Source organism: Ipomoea nil, unplaced genomic scaffold, assembly GCF_001879475.1.
Source record: "Ipomoea nil cultivar Tokyo-kokei standard unplaced genomic scaffold, Asagao_1.1 scaffold0656, whole genome shotgun sequence".
NCBI classification, from domain to species: Eukaryota; Viridiplantae; Streptophyta; class Magnoliopsida; order Solanales; family Convolvulaceae; genus Ipomoea; species Ipomoea nil.
In genome coordinates, this window is record NW_017617084.1 from 213,813 (window position 1) to 237,426 (window position 23,614).

Here is a 23,614-nt window from a genome sequence, read left to right on the forward strand (position 1 = left end):
AATTCCCATGTTTCGAATGTACAGAATTATATAATAGAATGTACAAAATTTTATACCTGAAATTAACAAAACGACGTCGTTTTGGGTTACACGAGACGTACATTGCTATGTGTGCCCTGGTTCACGATATAACGATTGGTAATTGTTCTTGCAAATCCATTATGGTTCTATGATAGGACCAATATGCAAACATATTTTATATTTCCCTTTTTTATTTTATGTTCGATTTGATGTTATGGGCACTGTTTAGAATTAATTTTATGTTTGTTTTCCTACATTGTTTTTATTTTCTTATGGTGATATAGTAATTAAACTGGAATTTTAATTATATTATAATTGATGACAAATCTTTTTCATGTTTGTAGGAGTTCTAGTCACGATAGAAATGCAACTAACATTGCTGTATTTCTGTAACGCTTGGTTGTACAGTTGTGCACGCACCTCCCCAACCATACACGCAATTACGCCACCCCTTTTCTGCACACACCCTCATGCTAATTTGCACACTTTGTAATTCACCTATTTCTACCATGCATTAATATTCTTATACAACAACACTCCAACTTCATTATTGCACATACGTGGCACACCGTGCAGCCAACCTATTATATCATTGCAAATACTACATAACAGAAATGCATACATCGTACCCTGAGTCACCACCATGATCGTTGACTTAATTGACCACCCCTAGCCCCCCCCCCCCCCCCCCCCGGGAATTACATCACTCACCTTTATCACCATTGCAAATACTATACAAAAAACACGCATATATTGTAGGTTATCTCCATTGTACCACGCACACCCATTGTGTGCAACATGCTGTAGCCAAACATTCACACACTGTAGAATATAAGATAATATAGTTGGTGTGTGCACTCCTTTGATGGTCACGCTGCACAGACTATTACATAACCATCCTATGATTAGCGTGTGCGTACGTAGTACCGTCAAAACGAACACACCATCTTCCACATACAACATTCTGATTACGTTCTTAAAATCCAAATCAGCATTCTTACCATGAATAAAATTCCTATAATTATGCAAAAGATGGGCTAACCAATTATAATAGAAATAAAAAAAAAAAAAAAAACCAAAATTACTATATCAGCCTATCCATTAATTCTATCTTAATTTAATGAGAAGAAAAAGGGTAAATCATGACCACTAATTTATCTTGATTAGATGCTTAAGATGTAATCTCATAATCTCACGGATTATATATATATATATATATATATATATATATATATATATATAATTTATTTATTTATTTACTTACTTACTTATTAGCCATTATTAGGTGTATATATAAATATATTGAAACATTTTTAAAATTGACACTAGTAAAATTATTTAATGGGATTAATATATAATTAAAAATGTAGAATTTTTAAAAAATATATAATTATTAAACTAATATCTAAAATAAAGAAATTAAATCTCAATTTTTACCTAATTTTCTCCCCCTTGTACAATTGCAAAGGATTTTTTTTTTTTAAAATTAGTTTAAAAATCACCAATTAAATTTTTTTTCCAAGTATTGCTTTTTATTTTTTATTTATTTTTTCTTTTTTTCCTAATCTCTACACATCTATAGAAGCCTAATTGTGTAAAATTATTTATTTTTAATGAACTACAAATTGAAAATATTTTTCTAATTTTCATTTTCAAGTTTGTAATAATAAGTGAAGAATAGAAAACATGTCTTTCTTGAATCCTAATAGGATTATAGCCCACAAAGTTACGTACAAATTAAAAATTGGAGAAATTTGAAATCTTAAATCTATTTTTGAGAAGGTGTGAATGCCAAATGTGTTGAGTGTGGTATCAATTCATCTAGAAGAGTATTGATAATGTGAATTGTGGCTTGGATTTCTTATTTGTAAATTATCACGAGTTAAATATTTAGTTGGACATGTATTACTTTTTATTTTGAAGTTACGCTAATTTATAAATCGTTTTATCAAAACTTGAATTTCATAAGAAAATTATGAGTAGAAGAAAAATATTATATTAATATAGTATTAACACCACTGAACTTAGTAGCTGGCATTGCCATTGACTATAAATATAAGAAATAAAAAAAAAAAAAAAAAAAAAAAAAAAAAAAAAAAACTTAGTCCACAAAAGTGAGATAATTACCTTGATTAATAGGATTATCTTTTGGAAGGTAATATAAAGTTACATTGTGTGTTTTCAGATTACGAGAATGTAATATTAACATGTTTAGTTGATGTTATATTGCATAATTAACTTAAATGTCATCAATATATACAAATAAGTAAATAATTAATTAAAATGATATATATACATCTATCACTGCATATCATTATAATTTTTGTTTTTGAAAGCACTGCATATTAATTATTTTTAAATATGTAGAAATGTATTGTTGTTGTTGTTAATTATAATATATAAAGACTAGTTGATAACTTGATAAGGGAAAAGTTGAAATATTGAAAAATAATTTATAAATAATTAAGAGAATGGTACCCGGGTTGGACTTCCATTTGGAAGGTTGTGAGTTCGAGCTTCAGTGGAGGCGTTATTGGTTCTTTGTGTTTCAGTAGGTTGAGAAAGTATATGAACAGATACTACAATGTAATAGAACCAGTAGCATTCAAAAAAAAAAAAAAAAAGAGAATGGAAGTACTCACATTACATTCTTATGTGGTGGTAGATTATTGAAGTAACTATATAATTTGAACCAAACAAGATTATGGAACATTACCTACTTATATTATCTTGGTAATGTTTTGTTAGCAAAGCTTATTATTTAGGAACTTATACTTATTTTAAAGAACAAATAATTTATACTTTGTTTGATAAATGAATGGTAACTTAAATTAAGAGTTTGAGATATGGATTTACATTGTATCATCGTTGAGTGCAATCTTAACCCAAGTGGTTAAGTGGTTGAACGTGAACAATATAATACCCTTGCGGAACATAATTGAATATAATTCACGGATGTAGGCAACTTATGGTACCATAAGATTATATATGTCTAGGTGATGTATATTTTTAGAGAATAGAATATAGTGGTCGACTATTTGGCGAATGTCTCGTTGTGTTATGATCAATTTTTTTAATCATTCCTCAATCTTTTTTTTTGCGAATTTTGTTCGAGAAAAAATTAGGTGTCTCAGGGCAAAGATTTATTCTGGGGTAAAATCTCTTATTAGATTGTTTCATGGATCTTTATTTGTGAGAAAAGTAAGATTTTTCATAAATATTGTACTTTTCCTCAACTTTTAGCTAATTTTTCATTTTCAACTAACTTTACTAGATTTATCGAACAAAGCTAATTAAGATTACAAACGTTAAGAGTGCATTTGGTAATTTCTCATCAATTAAATTTTTAGAAAAAGATTTTCAATGAATATATTTGATACGAATAACTTTGCAGAGAAAATTAAGTAACATTTTTGTTGTTACCTTATAAACATAAGAATCAAATTTCCTAGAAAAGTTAGTTAAGATGTTTGGTTTGTTTAAGCTTTCTCATGAAAGTTTTGAAAATCTCTAATATATCCTTGCTATATACAAAGATTAAAAAGAAAAAAATATAACGAATAATTGAGAGTTTAATAAATTACTTGTAAATTAATAAATCATATACCAAAAAATTCTAGTATGCAACAAAAATATTTAAAATTCAATACGGTAAGTGTATAAAAAAGTGTTGAGAGAGAAATCTCTTAGATAGATAGTGTTGCTATTTTTCGTAATAATGTGAGAGACAAGTTTCTTATATTTATAAAAGACTTTTAACCTAACTCAAAAAATGATAAATACGTAATTAAATAAATTTGATAGATTTCCTGACACCTAAGAAAACAAAAATCTTATCTCCGATCTTCTTGGTGGGATTTACTTTTCTTTGATACTAGTATTTGTGCCCGTGTGTTGCAAGGAATGAATTTGTTATAATATTTTAAAAATATTTAGATTGATATACAATTGTATAAATTATAACATCGAATATTATATAATATAATTGAAGAATTGAATTGCACCGATTATGTTTTCTGATGTTATCAATGCTTGAATTCAAGTAAATAATTTCTCAATTAATAGCTAACGTGTAGATATACGCATTCGTTGCTGCAACTGTAGAGATTTTATATATCAGTGTTTATAATTTGTATTAATTGGGCTAATTAACTCGTTGTCTAGCAACTCAGTTATAGAAATTATTTATATGGAAGTTATATTTTCTATGTAGATATATAGCAATTTTGTCATCTTTGTATATTAAAAAACATAATACCAATGGCTTGAATTATACATTATTGAAAATCTCTTTGTAGACGACATTGGTAGTAGTAACGGGATTTTATTCATCCTCGTCTATAGTTAAAACAATCAGACCATCAGGATGGGTGACTCGTGAAAAAGTCACATACAATTTACCGTGATTAAAGACTGATTTTTCGGTAATAACTCAACGTGAATCATTGTTCACATCTTTGAATTATTTATTTTTTTTCTTTACCTATTATAAATAGAAATTACGATATTTATCAAATTGTATTTTTTTTAAAAAATATAACATTTACACATGTTATGATGGGTTAAAAAATATTTTAAAAATATTTTTTATTAATATGTATTTTTATTTTAAAATATTTTCCAGCAATCCAAACACTCGCTTAGCTTCCCATAAAAAAACTGATAAAGAAAAGTCACTTCATTAAGAAAACTAAAACTAATTAAAGTAAATCTAATCATGCTATATTTAATTGTAACTGTATATTAATTTCATTTTGAAATCATTCGTTCACATATTTAATTTTTTTTAATTATTATAATCAATAAACAGAAAGGATAATGTACTAATTAATTTATGATATTTATCAAATTCTATTTTTAAAAAAATATAAGATTTACACATGTTATGAGGGGTAAAAAAATATTTTAAATTTATTTTTTATTAGTAAGTATTTTTTAAAAAAAATAATTTTCCGCAACCCAAACACTCACTTAGTCTCACATCAAAAAATTGATAAAGAAAAGTCATATCATTAAGGGAATTAAAACTAATTAAAGTAAATGTAATCATGCTATATTTATTTGTAACTGTACATTAATTTCATTTTGAAATTATTGGTTTACATAGTTGAATTATTTATTTTTATTTAATTATTATAAATATAAATGATATTTTACTAATTAATTTATGATATTTATCAAATTGTATTTTTTAAATATAGTGTTTTATCCATGCATTGCACGTAATTTTATTTTTGTTATTATGAATTTAAAATAAATATAGAAAAAATAAAAAGATGTTAAAATGTACAATATAATAATATAGTTGGACTTTTATATATTTAGTCAAGTATATATTTTCATAACATACAAAATTAAAATTAAAATTTTGTATGGTTAATATAATCTCTAATCATGTACATATTTAGATAAATTTATAGAAAAAATTCATATAATTAAGTTGATTTATTCCAAATTGTATTTCATATTTATATATGAAATTTAAAAATATGAATAATAATAACTAAGAGAATTGTACTTAGAAATCAATAAAAAATGTAAATTCTAAATTTTTCATGAATTAATAAATATTCTAATCGGACGCATATCCTTATATGATTGTATAATACTTTGTATATACACATAATATTTATTAATATGTATATAGGAAAGTCCTATAATATAATTTCATTAATTATAATTTATATTGATAGATTTATACTTAAAAAATTATATTTAAAAATTTAAAGAGTATATGTATGTATATTTAAAAAAAATTATAAATATTCATGTTTTGTTAGTTTTATAATTTTATTTCTTTAATTATATTTCATATTTTATTAATTATAATTTAATGAAATTGTCACAAATATTTCTACTGAAGAAATCATATATTTCTCAATTTTATTAATTATATTAATTGTAATTACCAAATATTGTGGCAATTACCACAATAATTGCATTAATTATAACATTTGTTTTCTTCCAATATTTAAATACATTATCATAATAATAACACAAAAGAAGGAAAGAAAAATTATGAGAATAATCTATATCTATATATAATTAAAAGTAAAATCCTCCTAACCAAGTTTATCTCCAAAACTTAGGGACATATATATATATATATATATATATATATATATATATAAATTGCATATTTATCATATATGCATATTTTGTGTTTATATAGTATAATTTTTGGTATCAAACATTTGAATGGTAATAAACGGGAAAAATGTCAACATACAAATGATAATTCTTTCATTACTATACTAATTTTAATGGTAATTCAATAATTACTATATTCCACGATGAGTCAGCCTGTTCATGCCCATCATTTTTCAAGAAATATAGAAATGAAATAGTAAATGATTAAAATTGTTTATGATTTCGTTTTTAATTTTTGTCTAAAGTTAAAGATATATATTTTTGACGATTATAACATTTTTTTTTATTAACTGAAAATTTGAAAGTTTTACCTTTTTTGAGATCTCTTACCATTTTATAATTTCAATATTGTGCCATTTTGAACTCATCCATGTGTATAAATACACTCTATATGACCATACAAAATTCATTGAGGAGACATTTATACTCAAGAGTAAACTTCTCCTTAAACTAAATTCGGGTGTCAAGAAAATCTCCGTTTTCATTCATAATGATATTCCTATTTCTGAGTCTCTCATCACCGTTCGGTACATCAATGATGTCTGGATTTCTGGGTCTTCCATTGTTCCCTTTGATCCTTATGATTGTGCTATTGCCAGTATTTTTTTATCTGAGTTCAGTATAACGTGGATTTTTTTGGGAGGTTTCTCTAATTAAATTGTTGGTTAAAAATTTATATTTCCTTTGTATTTTATTTTATTACTTTTTTTTTTATTATTTATACTAATATGTGAATGGAGTAACACAAAATCTGAAATTCTATTTGTTATTTATTTCTTCTTTTTAAATAATCATTATTTTTGTGTTTTACAAAAATTTAGAAAAAATCAAATATAGCGAGATTTTTTATAGGTTAAACAAACACTCTACTCAAGTTGTGATATATATATATATATATATATATATATATATATATATATTATAAAAATGCTGTAAAATGAGCTCTGCTTGTTAAAAAAAAAAACATAGAAACTTGAATGGCATGTACAAATCTCAAAATCAACATACTAACTCTAAGTTTAAGAAAATTATCAAAATTACCGTCTTTATCATCCTCGATCGCATCTCTATAATCTTCCATAAAAACTAAACCAATAGGGTTCTGTTACAAATGCTCTTCCTCCTCAATTTCCTTTTGTTGAAGCAGAACCTCTTTAAGTATCTTCAAACTCATACCAGACGATATAAACTGCAAAACATATTGAAATACGTGAGAATATAGTTAGAAAAATGTAGAAAATTCATACAAAAAGAAAGCAGAGAGATGAGTTTGAGATTTTTTGATTGAAGAAGCCCTTGTATTTATAGGTAGAAAATACTAATTCAAAAGGAAAGTATAATAATTTATTTATTTAAGGTAATAACATTATTATTATTATTATTATTATTATTATTATTATTATTATTATTATTTATTTAATTTCCATTTGACATTTACTTACCAAATAAGTTTTACTACAAAAGTTTTGGGGGGAAAATTTGTTAGGAGGATTTTACTTTTATATATATATAGATATAGATATAGATAGATAGATTATGGAATTATATTTTCATTGACCCGAAATTTTCAAAAGTCAAAGATTATACTGCGAGAATAGTTTTTCACCTTTTAAATTTGAGTTAATACCCAAAATCGTCCTCGACTATAGTGATTTTTCTCAATTTCGTCCTAAACGACTTTGGTGACCTAATATCGTCCCGGACTTTTGTGTTTCGCTCAATTTAGTCCTCCATTTGTTATTTCGTCAAATTGGTGTTAAATAAAGGGACAATTCAGTAATGTCAATACTGATCTCTCTTTACTTTCAACTTGTGAAGTACAAAATTCCTCTTTCTTGTACGAATTACACCCAGAACTACTCCCGGACCTGCAAATCAAATTTTATATTCGCAGTTTTAGAAGTAATTCTGGGAATAATTCGGAAAAAAAAAAGGATTTCGCAGTTCACATGTCTATGAGTAAAGTGATGCCAATATTAAAATTACTGAATTGTCTATTTATTTAATACCAAATGGACAGAATAACAAATGAGGAACTAAATTGAGCAAAAACACCAAAGTCTAGGACTAAATTGAGCGAAACACAAAAGTCTGGGACGATATTAGGTCACCAAAGTTGCTTAGGACGAAATTGAGAAAAACCACTATAGTCGAGGACGATTTTGGGTATTAACTCTTTTAAATTTCTAAAAAAACTTGTACTTTTCTGACTATCAAATCACACTCTAACTTTAAAGTTTATAAAAGTTTTTAAAAAGATAATCAAATACACGCTCTTAACCTTCCTAAACGCACATAGAATCGTTTTCCAAATCTCAAATAACTTGCAGTAGGAATAGCGATTAAGATATACGGAGTAATTTTAGGTTTCAATCAATTTGATTAACTAAAGATCAGCATGCAGATTTCCTCTTGTTTAAGCTATAATTGTGATCGAGCCAATCACAAGTAGTGATTGATTTGATATTACACAAAAGAGATATGTACTAAAGTAACTACAAATCATTATTGTCTAATGAATTTTATTGTAATCTTTGTACAAACTTGTTTATTGAAACAAATGTAGTTTTATCATGTTAAATTTGAAGAGACGAGATAAAAGTATAAAATTTTAAAAGTATCTTTGATTAATAGAGTACATCATTTAAAAGAAAAACTCAAACTAGAGACACAATGAAATTACGCTCCTAAAGTGAGGAATCATAAACACTCAAAGTATCATCAAATAATAAACTTTGTAACTTTAGTTTATAGGAGAATACTCAAGCAAGCACCTACAAATTAAACCCCGAATATGTTAAAATGAAATGGTAGTGAGTCCGTGAGTGACTTAACTGCCTTATTATATATGCTTTTTATATAGATACGCTTTAGTGCTTCACGTAGTTAGATGTTAAGATTGACATTCTATCTATTTATATTCGCCCATAAAATTGCATCTACCTCTTCTTTAATTTAACATAGTAATAAGAATCATTAGCTTTTAAATAATTTTAAAAATTAATTCTTCTCACCATGTTAAATTAATTAATTAAATAGAACAAAATTTAGTTCATCAAACATCTTGATCACTTTACAAAAGTATATGAATCTTTATTTTTTGATGCAACCTAAAGTTAACATAGATTAATGTTTGCAATTGAAGATATCATAACAATATGTTTGGCTGGTTAGGAACGTACTTGAGAAATTAAAGAATAATCATGGTGGGTAGGAGTGGGGACTGGGGAGTTAGATCAAATTGCAATAATTTTTTTTTTTTTTATAATTATTATGCATACTTGTTTTTGCTTTTTGATATTTTAACTTTGTAATTGGTAGGGAAATGAGTGTAAAGAGGAGTAATTAACAAAAGGGAAGGATAAAAAGGCAATGAGCTTTTTTGCTGCCAAAAGTCATAAATCATAATGATATTTTCACCGCCGGTGCAGATGTTTAGATTTGCAACCAAGATTTATCATCATTGCATATTTTGCTGCTTTTTTATTTTTATTTTTACTTTTTACTTTTTGGATGCCTAAATAAACTCTAAACACTGATATGATGCAGACACAAAAATTAACCTACAAAAGGTTATTGTATTATGTTTTTAAAGGATGATTCTAAGATCATGCTAGCTTCTGTGGTTGATTAATTAGTGTTGCTAGAGAAAATACAAAGGGTTTGAACTTATTAATTCTGTATTTAGGGTGTGTTTGGTTGGTGGGTTTTGCCCATAGGAATGGGTATGAAAGTGATTGTTGTCGTTTGGTTGATAGGTTTTTAGAACACTACTATGGGTTTCGAATACCCCATCAATTAAAAAACTCATACCTAAATAAAATAAGAGTTTCATTCTCTTATTTATTTTCAAGCACTACTGTTAGTAACCATTCCCATTCCACCTTACTACCAAACATGTTAAGTACTTCCACCAAAACCCATTACCATTACCAAGTATTTGATACCCATTCCGATTCCGATTCCTATGTGCGAACCAAACACACCCTTAGATTAATCGTACAATTAAGATGAGTAGTTAAAGAATAAAAAAGTCTGATAAAAAAATGAGGAATCGAATAACTAAAGCCACATGGTTTGAATTAAAAAGATTATGTCCATGTTTGAGAAAATAATTAGCCTATTCGTTAATTTTGATTTTTTTTTTTTTTTTTTTTTTTTTTTTTTTTTTACCATTATTAGCTGTTTGACTTGGTTAAACCAATCAATATGAGTATTTGATTAATTAACTTTTTGTAACAACTTATTATTCCAAAATGCTAAAATTCAAAAAGCTACTCAAAGTAGCTTTTTCGATAAGTTTTTCGAGAATGTCATTTTGTATGTAATCAGCTAACAGCTAAAACCTAATTTACCAAACACTTTTCTACAGTCAGCTAATGCTATCAACTAGTCAAACTCACTAACTCAATCAGCTAACAACCATTTACCAAACACCTCATATACATTTGCCAATGACCTTGTGGTCTAATGGCATGCAGTGCTATCATATACATTTGCCAATGACCTTGTGGTCTAATGGTATGTAGTGGCTCTCCCAAATGGGAACACCTCATATATATTTGCCAATGACCTTGTGGTCTAATGGCATGTAGTGGCTCTCCCAAATGGAAGGTCATGGATTTGAGCCACAGTGGAGACGGTATTGACTTTTTATGCTTCAATAGTAGCTATTAATAAATACTATATTGTAATAAGGTCAGTAAATGCTATTTTTCAATAGATGGCAATTGGTGACATGTGCTCTAGGCTCGAGCTGAGGGATTGTTATAATTATATGAGTCTCTTTATCTTCTATCGAATAAATGTGGTCCGGGTCGTTCACTCCGAAAGCTGGTCCAAAGGAAATCGTCACTTGTGAAAATCGAACTCAGGTTATCCCAAAATTCTCCCCCACAAAGAGAACTCATTTGTCACTTGAACTACCCTATTGGGTTATCTTCTATTGAATAATATAATTATGTGTTATAGTGATTCTCTAAATTAAAAAAAAAAAAAGGGTTATATATTTTGTTAAATAACGACATTTTGAGTCATCTTTCAATCCAGAATATAACCAAATCCATTTTTTTATCCCTATATTGACCCTAACTATTGGACTGAACTCTGTAGAGTCATTAGATATATAATAATAATAGCTCCAATGCAAGAAATTAAATATTGTGGAAAAAATATATGTGTTGAAAATTGGGGATTAAAAAAAAAAGTGGGGAAATGGTTTCTGTAGAAAAAGGGAACTTTAGAGTAAATGAACAGTGGCTCCCAGATGAGTTAATGATATCTCCATGAGAGAAATCAGAAAGGCATTTTACTTTTGGGTAAGGCAAAGAAGAAACAAACAAAAATCCATCAAAGCAAAAACGCTCTCAATATCCCCCCAACATTCATGTTGTTGGGTTTTGATTGAATTGACGTTGAGGGACATGGATTTTCTATGCTTTTGAGGAGATTGAATTATGGCACATAGTACACAATCCCATCATCTCCCAAATAAGTCAATTATACATACATAATATTGCCCTTACTTCTATCTAATTCAATTCTTTGCCTAATTTTCAACATAACTTAATTTCAACTACATACGCTATTCTAGTTCTAGTTTTCATGCATGCATGCGCAAACTGTGAACTTGTGAAGGATTGCATCATATTTAATACATATACCGCACTCGGATACAATTACACCGCAAGATTCTTCAAGCATGTTCTGGGAGTCGTAACAGTGCAATCATGTAATAGTTGCGATGTAATCTTTCACAAGTTTGCAGTTCGCAGATTAAGGTTGGTTCTCACCTGATTAGATATATATATGATCAAATAAAAAGAGAGGTAAAAAATTGGATGAAATCTCAACTCTTGATCAACATCCTTGAATGAAGAAAAATTAAAAAGAATGCAGTGACATTTTCATAGATTTTTTTAAACTTTGAAGTGCACAATGTTTACCCTACAAGTGCACAAGTTCTATTTTACATGTGCATAATTAAATTTATACTACAAGTGCACAAGGTTATACTACGAGTGCAAATAATAATAATTTTGAAGTGCACAATATTTGTATTACAGGTGCACAAATTTTGTTGTACAGGTGCACATGGTTTATTCTACAAGTGCATATAGTAGTATAAGTTTTAAAACGTAATGGCGTTCTGGTAAATTTTTTAACTTTAAAGTGCACAAATTTTACACTATAAGTGCAAAAATTCTATTCTACAAATGTATAAATCTTACACTACTACAAGTGCACAAGGCTATATTACACATGGAAAAAAAAATATTCTTATTTATAGTCGTTGATATGGACAAATCAATGACTCAAATTTGCCTACATTTTTTACATGAACGTACCTTTCACCTAATCTCTTTCTTTCTCTCACTCTCCCATACATATCGTTTCATAAATTATGAACTAATACTAACCATTAACATGAAATAATTAATGGCTATAAAGTAATTAATGGAAAAATCATGCATGATAACATTACAATAAACCCATTTATTTACTAAGTTCATCTTAACCCATCCGATCCAAAAATACATTAACATGCATGAACAATCACAAACACATGACATGCATAATAGTATACACTGTGACCAACAGTGTAATATAGTATACGCGTAGAATTGAACTTATATCTATTTAGAGCAGAAGCTACTAGCTTAAGAGAATGGAAGCAGTAGTTGTGTTGCTTTAATCTACAGAGATAACCCTTTACTTTGTTTCTTTCTTTCTTTCTTTCCCCCACTCCCAACTCCTGCAGCCCAGAAGAGATAAAGATAGAGAGAGAGAGAGAGAGAGAGAGAGAGATATGTCGTCTAGCTCTACCACATCCCAAGCCATGCTCAACCAAATCTTATTTCATCAAGATGTGGCATCTTCATCTTCATCCCTTTTCTGTGTTTCTTCAAACAATAATATTATTAATACTGCAGGGACTGCTCTTCCATTTGAGTCTCTTAAAACCCTCATCACACCCATGCCTACCTCTCTTGCATCACTGCTCCCTCCTCTTGTTGAATCATCATCGGCTAATTCTTCAGCTTTTCATCAAACACTAGTAGAAGAAGACCTCTCTCCCCTCTTTGGACCACCCCATCATCATCAACTCCTCTCTTTGCACAGATCCGCACCAAACTTATGGTATGTTAGTTTCCTTTCCATCTTTAACAAATTATGAGTTTCTTAATTGTACGTTTTAGGCTATCTGTCTTTAGATCTGATCTCTCTATCTATCTATATATCGGTTTAGTTTGGTTTGATCTCTATAATAGTGCATGTGTATAGTGTGATGGTGATAAAAAACCAAAAAAAATGAATGTTGTAGGGCATGGGGAGAAGTGAATGAGTGCATGATGAGAAGCAAGAGATCAAGTGGATTAGTGGTGGATGATCATCATCATCACCTGGGGGTTTCAGCAGTTAAGATGAAGAAGATGAGCAAGTCAAGAAGGAAGGTGAGAGAGCCAAGGTTCAGCTTCAAGACCATGAGTGATGTTGATGTGTTGGATGATGGCTATAAATGGAGAAAATATGGGCAGAAAGTTGTCAAAAACACCCAACATCCCAGGTACATACCTAATAATCTTTAATGAATTGAACCACCATCATTATCTTCTTTCATTTCTTTCTGGGTTTAGTTTATGTTACGATAAATCGCTTACTCCTACGCCAAAAGTTATAGCACAGCTAGTAGTGAAGACACAACTTTATTTCCTAATACTGTCACACGTTTTCGAGATCAATACTGGCCGGGTGCTGAATTTGCCCGTTAAGCCCTTTACCGACTTCCAGTCAACAATCTCCAATCACCGGGTGTTAGACTTGATCTTTATCGACCACCGCCCAACAACAGTTCAGTTTTATTACAACATTAATTAATCTAACTCAATTTCATAGCTAATTAATAAGCTACTATGGACTATACTATGGACTATGGTATATACTCAGATCAGTAGCTGCAGCTTTTTCTCCCCACCCCCACCCCCACCCACTCTCCCCATATACTATATGCATATACATATACATATATAGTATATAGGTAATGTATCTAGATATATAATTAGTTTGATAATAATTATATATGATTAGCAAATTATTTTTTGATTGGGAGCAATTATCAGTGTTGAACACAGCATAGAAATGAGAAAGTTTTAGGCCGGGGACAGAAAATGATTAGAGAGGACTCTTGAAATCAATTTAATTTGTGAAGAGAGCTGAGATTCGATATACTCCATATCCCATCATATCATTGTTGCCATTATCATAATTAATAAACATTATTGATCTTTAGAGTTAGTCTACACTGTGCAAGCTAAGGAGGTGAACTACATTATTTGTAGCTTTGTAGGTTGTAAAGTAGAGTATGAAAACAAATGCATTATGAATAAACACTGTGTAAGAAAAAGTAAAGTAAAGTTAATCATCATATACTAATAGAATAGAGGCTCATTAGTCATTACCCTCACAAATTATATATGAGCATTCACTATGGATATACTTATTCAGGGTTGAAAATTTTTTTTTTTACCGTCATAAAGTGGTTGAAAACTTGGGTTAATTTCATAGTGGAAATGAGTTTGGGGTTTGGTTAAAAAGTGAAAAATGAAGACTGGCATTGAGTTGAGTTTTCAATCTCCTCTTTTCAGGAGAAATTCTCTTCAAAAAATTTTACTGATGTGCAGTGCTCAACTTTAAACAAACGACAACACTGTGTGGCATGCTCTCTCTCTCTCTCTTTCTCTCTCTTTGTCTAGAGCCCACAGTAGTGATTATGATGAATCCAGCGATTGCCAGTTAGCTAGCTTAGCTCCTTTGCATTTTCTTCATGATTTCATTGCATCCCTTTTTGTTGTACTAGGTAGAGCACTATGCTATCCTCATTGGCCTACCAAATTAAAACAGCTATCACAAAATTTAATTTGCCCAAATTATCTTACCTTACTTTTTTAACCATTAATCTCATCATCTTTTTCAAATGTAGCTAGGGGGTTTAATTAAGGTTCTTGATCTGATCTGCATGCATGTTTTAGACAACCCCTTCTTTCCAATGTTGGGTGTTTACTATTTAAGTTGTCTACCCAACAATCCCACCACCTACTGGCTTTCTGAGTACCCATGACTTGCTATGATATTATTTGTACCATTCTTGTTGTGCGGAGGAGGCTGATGAAGGGCCAAGTCCAACAATTAATCGCTAGGAGATTGTTGGGCTGAGGCGGGTGAAGGATCAAGTTCAACACCTTGCTTCTTGAATTTGTGGTGGCGATATATAAGGAAATAAAGTTGCGGCTTCTCTGTATATATTCCTAACTATTGTAACCTTTTTTTTTTTTTTTTAGTGGCCTACATAACATTTTCAATGTAGGCTAGTAGTAGGGTGTTAGACTTGATCATCAAAACATCCGCCTAACAATGGGTGTTCACAATACCACATGCCCTAATAGGCTAATATGTCGGCTATAGAGTGCTGGACTTGGCCACCAAAACATCCATCCAACTTGACCTAATGGGCGGGTAATAGAGTGTAAGACTTGATTATCAAAGCATTCACACAACCATGGGTGTTCACAATACCGCAATTTTTAAACCTAATAGTCCATATATATCTAGAGGGACTCCTTGACCTAATATAAGGCTAAGGAGTGGAGCTTCACTACTAATAATCGTGTGTAAATAATGCATTGGTAAGTTATATTTAGTTGGTATTAGTTGAAATGAAAGGTGATTGTAGCTAAATTGGGAGGTTGTTGGGAAATGGTGAATAATGCAGGAGCTATTACCGTTGCACTCAAGATAACTGCCGGGTGAAGAAACGTGTGGAAAGGCTAGCGGAGGATCCGAGAATGGTGATAACAACGTACGAAGGCCGACATGTGCACTCCCCATCCCACGACGACGACGATTCACAAGCTTCATCTCAAGCCAACGATCTCCTCTGGTAATAACGCACGAACAGATTCTCATCTGGAACATGGTTCACCTGATTATGGACATATATATATATATATATATATATAATCGCCCAGATCACATATACCTAGCTTCGCCGGTTTCTATGTATAGATGCCCACTATTACTATTATTATTACTAATAATAATATACACTCCTACTACCTAGTACCTACCTCTTTTCACTTTTCAATACTTACTAAGATCTCATCTTCTTCATTGAATGAATATTGATTGTGTGTTTTTACTTTTACTTTTACTTTTTAGATTGAGATTGACATGGGCATATTTGGTCCTTGTTTTATTGGGCCTTCTGTATTAATTAAGGATTACCAGATTAGTATGATATGATGCCATGCTTGTATGAAGAAGTGAAACAACCTTGTAATTACAGGATGGGACACCAATTGTTATACCATAGACCAGAGTCCATCTTACATTGTAAATCTTGGCCCAAAATTTATATCTACAATTAACTTATGTCTTCAATTGATAAATTATGTGGTTGTAAATAAATTGAAGACACATCATTTATTAACTACAGACACATAATAGTTTAACTACATGCACATACTATGGTAGCTACATGCCTACATGCACATAATATGTTGCATTATGTTATAGACACATAATATGCTAACTGTAGACATATAATATACAACATATTATGTGCGTCGTTTAATTTATTTACAAGCACATAATCAGAATTTTATTTGGAACTAGGGTCTAAAATGTAAGATGAACCCACAATGTAAGATGACCCTGATTCATGGTATAATTTGCTTGGGAACACAATTTGGGCCTCAGTAAGCCTAAATGTTTTGGCCCATTAGTAAAACATTAGCGCTTAATATGCAATCGTTATGCTATGGACCTGTGTCCAGCATACATGTTGGACACGGTAACGGTGCCGTTAGTGACACCATTCCTTTTCACTTTTATTTTATTTATTTATTTATTTATTTATTTTTTTAATTTTAGACCACTTTGTTATAGGACTATATGTTCATAATTTTATCACTATATGTTCATAATTGTAAGTTCATAATGTCAGAGCTCTGTGTTCATAATTGGATAACTGTACATTCATAATTGCATAACTGTACATTCATAATTTCGTAACTGTCCATTCATAATTCAATAACTGTAAATTCATAATTTTCGAAACTCTATGTTCACAATTTTAGAGCTTTATGTTCATAATTTTATCACTATATGTTCATAATTGTAAATTCATAATGTCAGAGCTCTGTGTTCATAATTCCATAATTTACATTCATAATTTCATAACTGTACATTCATAATTTCATAACTGCACATTCATAATTGCATAGTTGTACATTCATAATTGCATAACTGTACATTCATAATGCCACAAACGAATAACGCCGTTAATGGGGCGAGACAAAATCAATTTTTTTTTTTTTTTTAAAACTAGAAGGCCGCGTTTTCGCTTAAAACAACGTCGTTTTGGACTCGTGTCCACAATGGTGGACACGAGTCCACAGCATAATTTGCAATCATTATTGTGTGGACCATGGTCCACACAAGTTGTGTGGACCATATTTTGTCTACTGTAAAATAATGTACATCAGTATAAAAATAATGTACATTCAGTACAAAAATAATGTACATTGTATTCAGGGGATGTACATTATTTTTGTTCTGAGTGTACATTATATTGTATAATGTACATTCAATATAAAAATAATATACATTTAGCATATTAAAAATGTACTTTTTATTATAGTCCACATAACATTACATGGACCAAGATCCACACAATAATTTGCCCATAATTTGCGCTTAATATGCATTCAGGCTCAAATACACTTAGATTGAATCAAAACAGAAAAAGGTGGAAAGATTACAAAAGCTGAAGCCCATTATCAAATCTAGGCCCATCATGCATTAAATCTTCCATATGACATTTTTTAATACATTAGTGCGAATTGAGCTTGTAATTTCCTATCGTTTTACTTTTCGAACTTCACCTCTATAAACATTTGAGCTGCCTATACAAACATTTTCTATCATTTTAAAATAATCTGATTAGAAGTGTCGAACGAGCGAGTTTTGCTCTACTTGGTATTGGTATGTTTATTTTTTGACCGAGCCGGCCTAGTCCAATTAAAATTCAGACCGGGTTTGGCCTAGTCTAAAACTAAAAATTAAAGTTCGGCCCTATCAATAGTCCAAAAAAAAAAATATTAAAATTTATAAATGAACTAATTTAAGTTATGTATTCCTTCCAAATTAATTTTACAAGTTCACATATTTATTTTCAACTATTTCGTATTTATTAACTTATTAAGAATTATTACAAGACATAAAGAAATCAATAATTACCATTAATAAAAAATACGTTTACAAATTGTAACTACTAACTATTAGGCGTTGTTTGGCATGCCTAGTTGAAAAGCTAGTTGAAAGATGAAAAACTAGTAGCTAATAGGCTAACTAATTGAAATTAAAGTGTTTGGTAAAATTATTTTCAAAAGATTGAACCCCAACCCTAAGTGTTTGGTAAAATTAATTGTTGAATTAGCTGATTAGTGTATGATACTGCTAATTCTACGTAAACAGTATGAAATATCACGAGACCAATTAAAGCAAGTAAAATCTTTATTGATCCCGGGAAAGGCCCTAAGTACAATCTTCTTGGTTGCTTTGAGTACCGACTGACTGCGGTCGGGATTCTCTCACAACAACCTATTGATCGTCCGAAAGTCCTCTACACTGTAGCTACTGTGGGCATTTATAGCCGCTATGCCGGGGACAAGATTCCTGCCGCTCAGCATGTCTCCCACGTAGCCACCACGTGTCATCTTCCCGGGTGCCCTGTCTGTCGCCATGAAGAGCCGCCACGGGTCCTCTCGCGTCCTTGTACCAGCTCTTTCGTCGAAGGGCTACCGCTCGGTGGTTGACATCAACGCTCGGGCAACTCCCGGCCATTCCCGACCGGGGTCTTCATGGAAAAAGCCCGACCTGCCACCTGCAAAGATCATAAGAGAAAGACAAAGGCAAGTCGGTCGTGGTGGAGCTTATGTCGGTCGGGATATTCCCTACCAAAAGCCCCCCAGCCCGAGCCTTTTTGATCAGTCGGGAAAAAACGGGACGGGATGAAGAAGCCCAACCGTTAGGCATTAGACCGACCGGCCGGCTGTCATTCCCTCCTACGCCACGTGTCGGCCTCTGCCGGCCTCGGCGATCCCATCCGTCGCCTCGGATTCAGTGCGGGTCGTGTCAGGCAAGTTGGCCCATTTCCCGCCTAAATGCCCTCCTATAAATAGGCCCTTGAGTCCCTCATTTGAACTTTCCTCACTCTTTCGCACCAGTCGGTACCCTCAGAGAGTCCCGAGCAGAGCAGCTTAGCAAGGCAGTCGAGCAAGCAAACTCCAACTTTCAAGCTTCAAACTTCAATCTTCCTTTAATCGGTAAGCTCTTAACCCTCCTCTTTACTTTAAGCTCTTATTTATAGGTAGAACTGCTAGGTCAACTAACTGTCCCGGACGCCTCAAGTCCTTACTAACTCCGACCGACCTTTAGGTAGATCGATATGACGGACTCAGACAGTCAAAACGCCTCGATTGCTGATTACGACGAGGAGGTCGAGCACATCAGCGACGAGGAAGTGGACATTATGTCCTACACCCCGGACGCCAGCCCCCGAGCGACGCCAGCCCCCGAGCAAGCCGCCGCGCGAGACAACGCATCAAGCTCCTCTGGATCGTCAAGCTCAAGCTCGAGCGGATCGGGGAGCTCCAGCGAAGAAGAGGAGGAGAGGACCATGCCAGGCGGGCGGGGTTCTCCGACCGAGGGCGTTAGGGAAACGCCCACCCGGGTGGTTGGGGACCACCCGGAAGCTGCTCCTCGGGGGGGTGATCGAGAAAATACCCCCGAGCAGACCGAAGAAGACCCGGCCGGGCCGGCCACACCAGCCGTCGAGCTCGAATTCTTGAACAGCGAGAGTGTCGAGCAAGAGATGAGCCTGCTGACCAAAGGCGAAGCGGCTCGGATTGCTGAAATACTCCGGGGTCGGGCAGAGTTCGACACGAGCCGGCAGCTGGGAAACGTGATCGACAGGCATCGGGGCAAGTGGATCGGGATGCACTACGACTCCCTGATGGCTCCGATCGCCATTCCCTTCACCCCCCTCCTGAACGCCTTCCTGGCCTATTACCGGGTCGTCCCGGCCCAGATCTGCCCGAACGCACATCGGATCCTGGCCTGCTTCCCACAGATATGTGCTCGGCACGAGTCCGAGTGCACGATGGAGTTGTTCAACTTCATCTACCAGATCAAGGTTCTCCCGGGCCGCTATGGGGGTGGGTTCCTGATGCTGCAATCCCGGGCAGATATGTGCTCGATCAGAGGCTTGCCCGGGAACAACAAGGGGTGGAAAAACAGGATTTTCTCCATCAAGTACGACCCCTGGATCCTCCCGGTTGACCGCACTTGGAGCACCCACTTTCGAAAACAAGTGGTGCCGGACGCGACCCAGGCGCTCAAGGAAACGGTCTCCCGGATCTCGGGCGAGCTGCATGAGTACACCATCTTCCGGACGGCCGAGAGCCTGGAAGCCGCCAAGCTCCCGCCCCCCACGTACGAGCTACGGGAGAAGTACCTGCCCGTTCCGATGGGCGTGACGGTCGCCAAGCCGTCCAAACGAAAGAAGAAAGGTTTGCCACGAGCTACTTCCCTCGACCTTGCTGATTATCTCGATCTGACTAACTTCTTGTTTTGCAGCTATGGCCGAGTTCGGTGATGAAGACACCGCCCTTCCCCCACCCGTCAAGATCTCGCTCGGCGGGAAGAAGAAGGCCAAGACCAAGGCGGCCGGGGAGAAGGAGATCCCATCTGCCCGACCTCTGAGCGCCTCGACCATGACGACGGGCGAGGGCTTCATCGTGGAACAGCCCGATGTCTTGGTTACCCGGGTGGAGGTCGCCCGGGGCAAGGAGAAGGTCGCCGACCAGGGCGCGACCGAGGTGGGCGGCCTGAAGCGCCGCCGCGAGCAACACAGCCCGACCCCTTCGGCCGGGCGGGAGAGGGAGACTACATCCGTGCTGGCACGGATCGGCAATGCCGCGCCAGCCCGAGCGGACCTGGGGAAGATGACCCCGACCCAGGTTGCTGAGCGGATCGGCTACGATCTTGCTGAGGTAAGTCCCAACTTTTAATCTTTCTTTGCCCAAGTATCGTTGATCGGGCTAATCTTGAATATCCTCTTTGTATTGCAGATCTCCCGGGCGACCCAACTTCTTCAGGGTCAAGCTATGCTGGCCGAGGAGGCTGATCACCACAAGAAGACGGCCGCTCGTCGTCTGAAGGAGATCAAGGAACTCCAGGCCGAGCTGGAGAAAACGCAGAAGGCCCTGAAGAAGGGTGGCGAGGAGCGGGTGCTGGCCGAGAAGGTCGCCAGCCGGGCGATTGGGGAGGCCAAGGAGCTGAAGGCTCAGCTCGAGAGCCCGAGCGAGCTAGCGCGAGCAGCCTTCAAAGATAAGGACCTGGGCTCGGCCTTCCTCACAGAAGCCCGGGGAACAGCGATCGGTGAAGAACTGATCGTCTCGTTCGGCCGCTGGGGTTTCACGGCCGGGAAGCGGAAGATGCTCGAACGAGTCCGCACCCGGTTGGAGTAGGCTTTGGACGGGGAGGACCTCCAGCTGGTCCTCTCGGTCTTGCCCCCAGACCTAGCCGATCCCGGTCCCTCTCCCTTCGCCCCGAAGGCCAAGGCGTCCGACCCCGGGGCATCGTCGGCGGCCCCTTCGAGCGGGAAAGAAGCAGCTGCTGGAGCTCGGGAGGCGAAGGAGTAGACTAGGCTGTCTCCCCTTTTTGTAATGATGATCGATCGGGAGCCCGGTCCCGAATTGTACCGGGCACCTTTTGTTACTTAATACAATTTTATTTTTGCTCTATCTCGTGCCGCTCGCCTTTTATTTCCTTGCTTTTCAATTTGCACACACTGATCTTAATCACTCGACCACTTGGCCTTTAGGCCCGGTCTCGCGATACTCGATCCACCCAACGCCCGACCTTACGACCTTATGGCCTGGTCGTGCGTTCGATGCTTCGACTTCAAAACTGGCCAACCGATCGGGTTTACCCGATCTCCAGGCCTTTGCCGAAAAAATTTTCAAGCCTCTACGGTCGGAATGTAACCGAGCGACGGGCCGAGAACAAGCAAGCCTCTACGATCGGAATGTAACCGAGCGACGGGCCTTGTGTACTTCCTTATCCCAGCCCCCACACTATTGTGCCTACGAGGCACGAGTGGGTGCGATAGTGGACAGAAGTTGGGCGGATCGGGGAATAATGCCGAGAGCTCCTGGCTTCCCCGATCGGTGGCGTGACTTGAGTGTCCGCCTATGTGGAGCGCGTTTTGACCGGTCGACAGACTTCGTCCGATCGATTGAATGTTGAACTGATCTGCTCATGACGAGGGTGAAAGAAAATAACCGATCGCGCCGCCGCATACAAACGGTCGAGCAATCATCGATCGTATATACATTAAACTTTCCCGCTCGCAGGCGGTTGAATTAATTTTACAACCATAAAATTTACATAGAAATGACGACCGGGACTAACTCACAGGTCCAGCCCCCACTTCGTCTAAAAATACAAAAAATAGGCTAATGCCTAAAAAGAACGAGGTGCTCGGAATTCCAAGTCCCCTCTATTAGCCGACCCGTCGTTGTCTCTAGTCGGTATGTCCCCGGCCGGATGACAGCGTTGATGATGTACGGCCCTTCCCAGTTCTGAGCTAGCTTTCCCCCTTCTAAAGGTTGACTGGCCTCCCTTCGTCGTAAGACATAATCTCCCACTTGAAAATAACGAGGGTTGACCCGAACGTCCTTCGAGCTCTTGACGCGCTTCTGGTACTCGACCATACGCCGAGCGGCTAGCTCTCTTTTTTCTTCGACCGCATCGAGATCCACAGCCATGGCATGTTCATTGTCCTCCGCGTTGTAGGTTCTCTCTCGATCGGTCGGGATCCAAGCCTCGATCGGGAGTCGGGCTTCAGCTCCGTAAACCAGGGCGAAAGGGGTCTCCAAAGTAGCTTCCCTCGGGGTCGTCCGATAAGTCCATAAGACATATGGCAACTCATCGGCCCAACTACGACCGGCCGAGTGTAACTTCTTTTTCAGACCTTCCAAAATCGTCCGGTTAGCATTTTCCACTTGTCCATTTCCCTGCGGGTAAGCGACAGACGACCGGACATGAGTCGTCCCGATCGTGGCCAAGAAATTCTGAAAATATTGGCTCACAAATTGGCGACCGTTATCGCTGATGAGATGTACGGGCACGCCAAAACGGGAAACGACATTGCGCCAAAGGAACCGAGCACACTGCTGAGATGTGATCGTGGCTAAGGGCTCGGCTTCTATCCACTTGGAGAAGTAATCCACGGCGACGATCACGAACCTTCTCCGACCGGACAGCTGAGGAAAGGGGCCCAAGATGTCTACCCCCCACCTAGCGAAAGGAATTGCGG

The 23,614-nt window shown here is 35.3% G+C and overlaps 1 protein-coding gene and 1 long non-coding RNA gene across 3 annotated transcripts; one reads left to right on the forward strand and one right to left on the reverse strand.

Moving 5' to 3' along the window:
• Positions 1–175: 175 nt before the first annotated feature.
• LOC109174695 lies at positions 176–16,944 on the reverse strand. Its single transcript, XR_002053150.1, has 2 exons — positions 16,881–16,944; positions 176–206 (listed from the first exon to the last, which is right to left on the reverse strand). It is a non-coding gene; the product is annotated as an uncharacterized LOC109174695 (long non-coding RNA).
• On the forward strand, positions 12,837–16,487 carry LOC109174693 (probable WRKY transcription factor 13). Of its 2 annotated transcripts, none has more exons than XM_019323956.1 (4): positions 12,837–13,311; positions 13,496–13,738; positions 15,941–16,111; positions 16,163–16,487. In XM_019323956.1, coding segments are annotated over exons 1-4 (747 nt in total). In that variant the 5' UTR covers positions 12,837–12,979; the 3' UTR covers positions 16,164–16,487. The 2 variants fall into 2 exon arrangements, with proteins under 2 accessions (XP_019179501.1, XP_019179502.1); XM_019323957.1 differs by having other exon boundaries at positions 16,167–16,487.
• Positions 16,945–23,614: the final 6,670 nt, after the last annotated feature.

Excerpts from the sequence above, each read along its gene's own strand:
- LOC109174693 (XM_019323956.1), top strand. The coding sequence starts at position 12,980 with ATGTCGTCTAGCTCTACCACATCCCAAGCCATGCTCAACCAAATCTTA. Across the intron at positions 13,312-13,495 it reads AGATCCGCACCAAACTTATG|GGCATGGGGAGAAGTGAATG; the intron begins GTATGTTAGTTT and ends TGAATGTTGTAG. Across the intron at positions 13,739-15,940 it reads AAAAACACCCAACATCCCAG|GAGCTATTACCGTTGCACTC; the intron begins GTACATACCTAA and ends TGAATAATGCAG.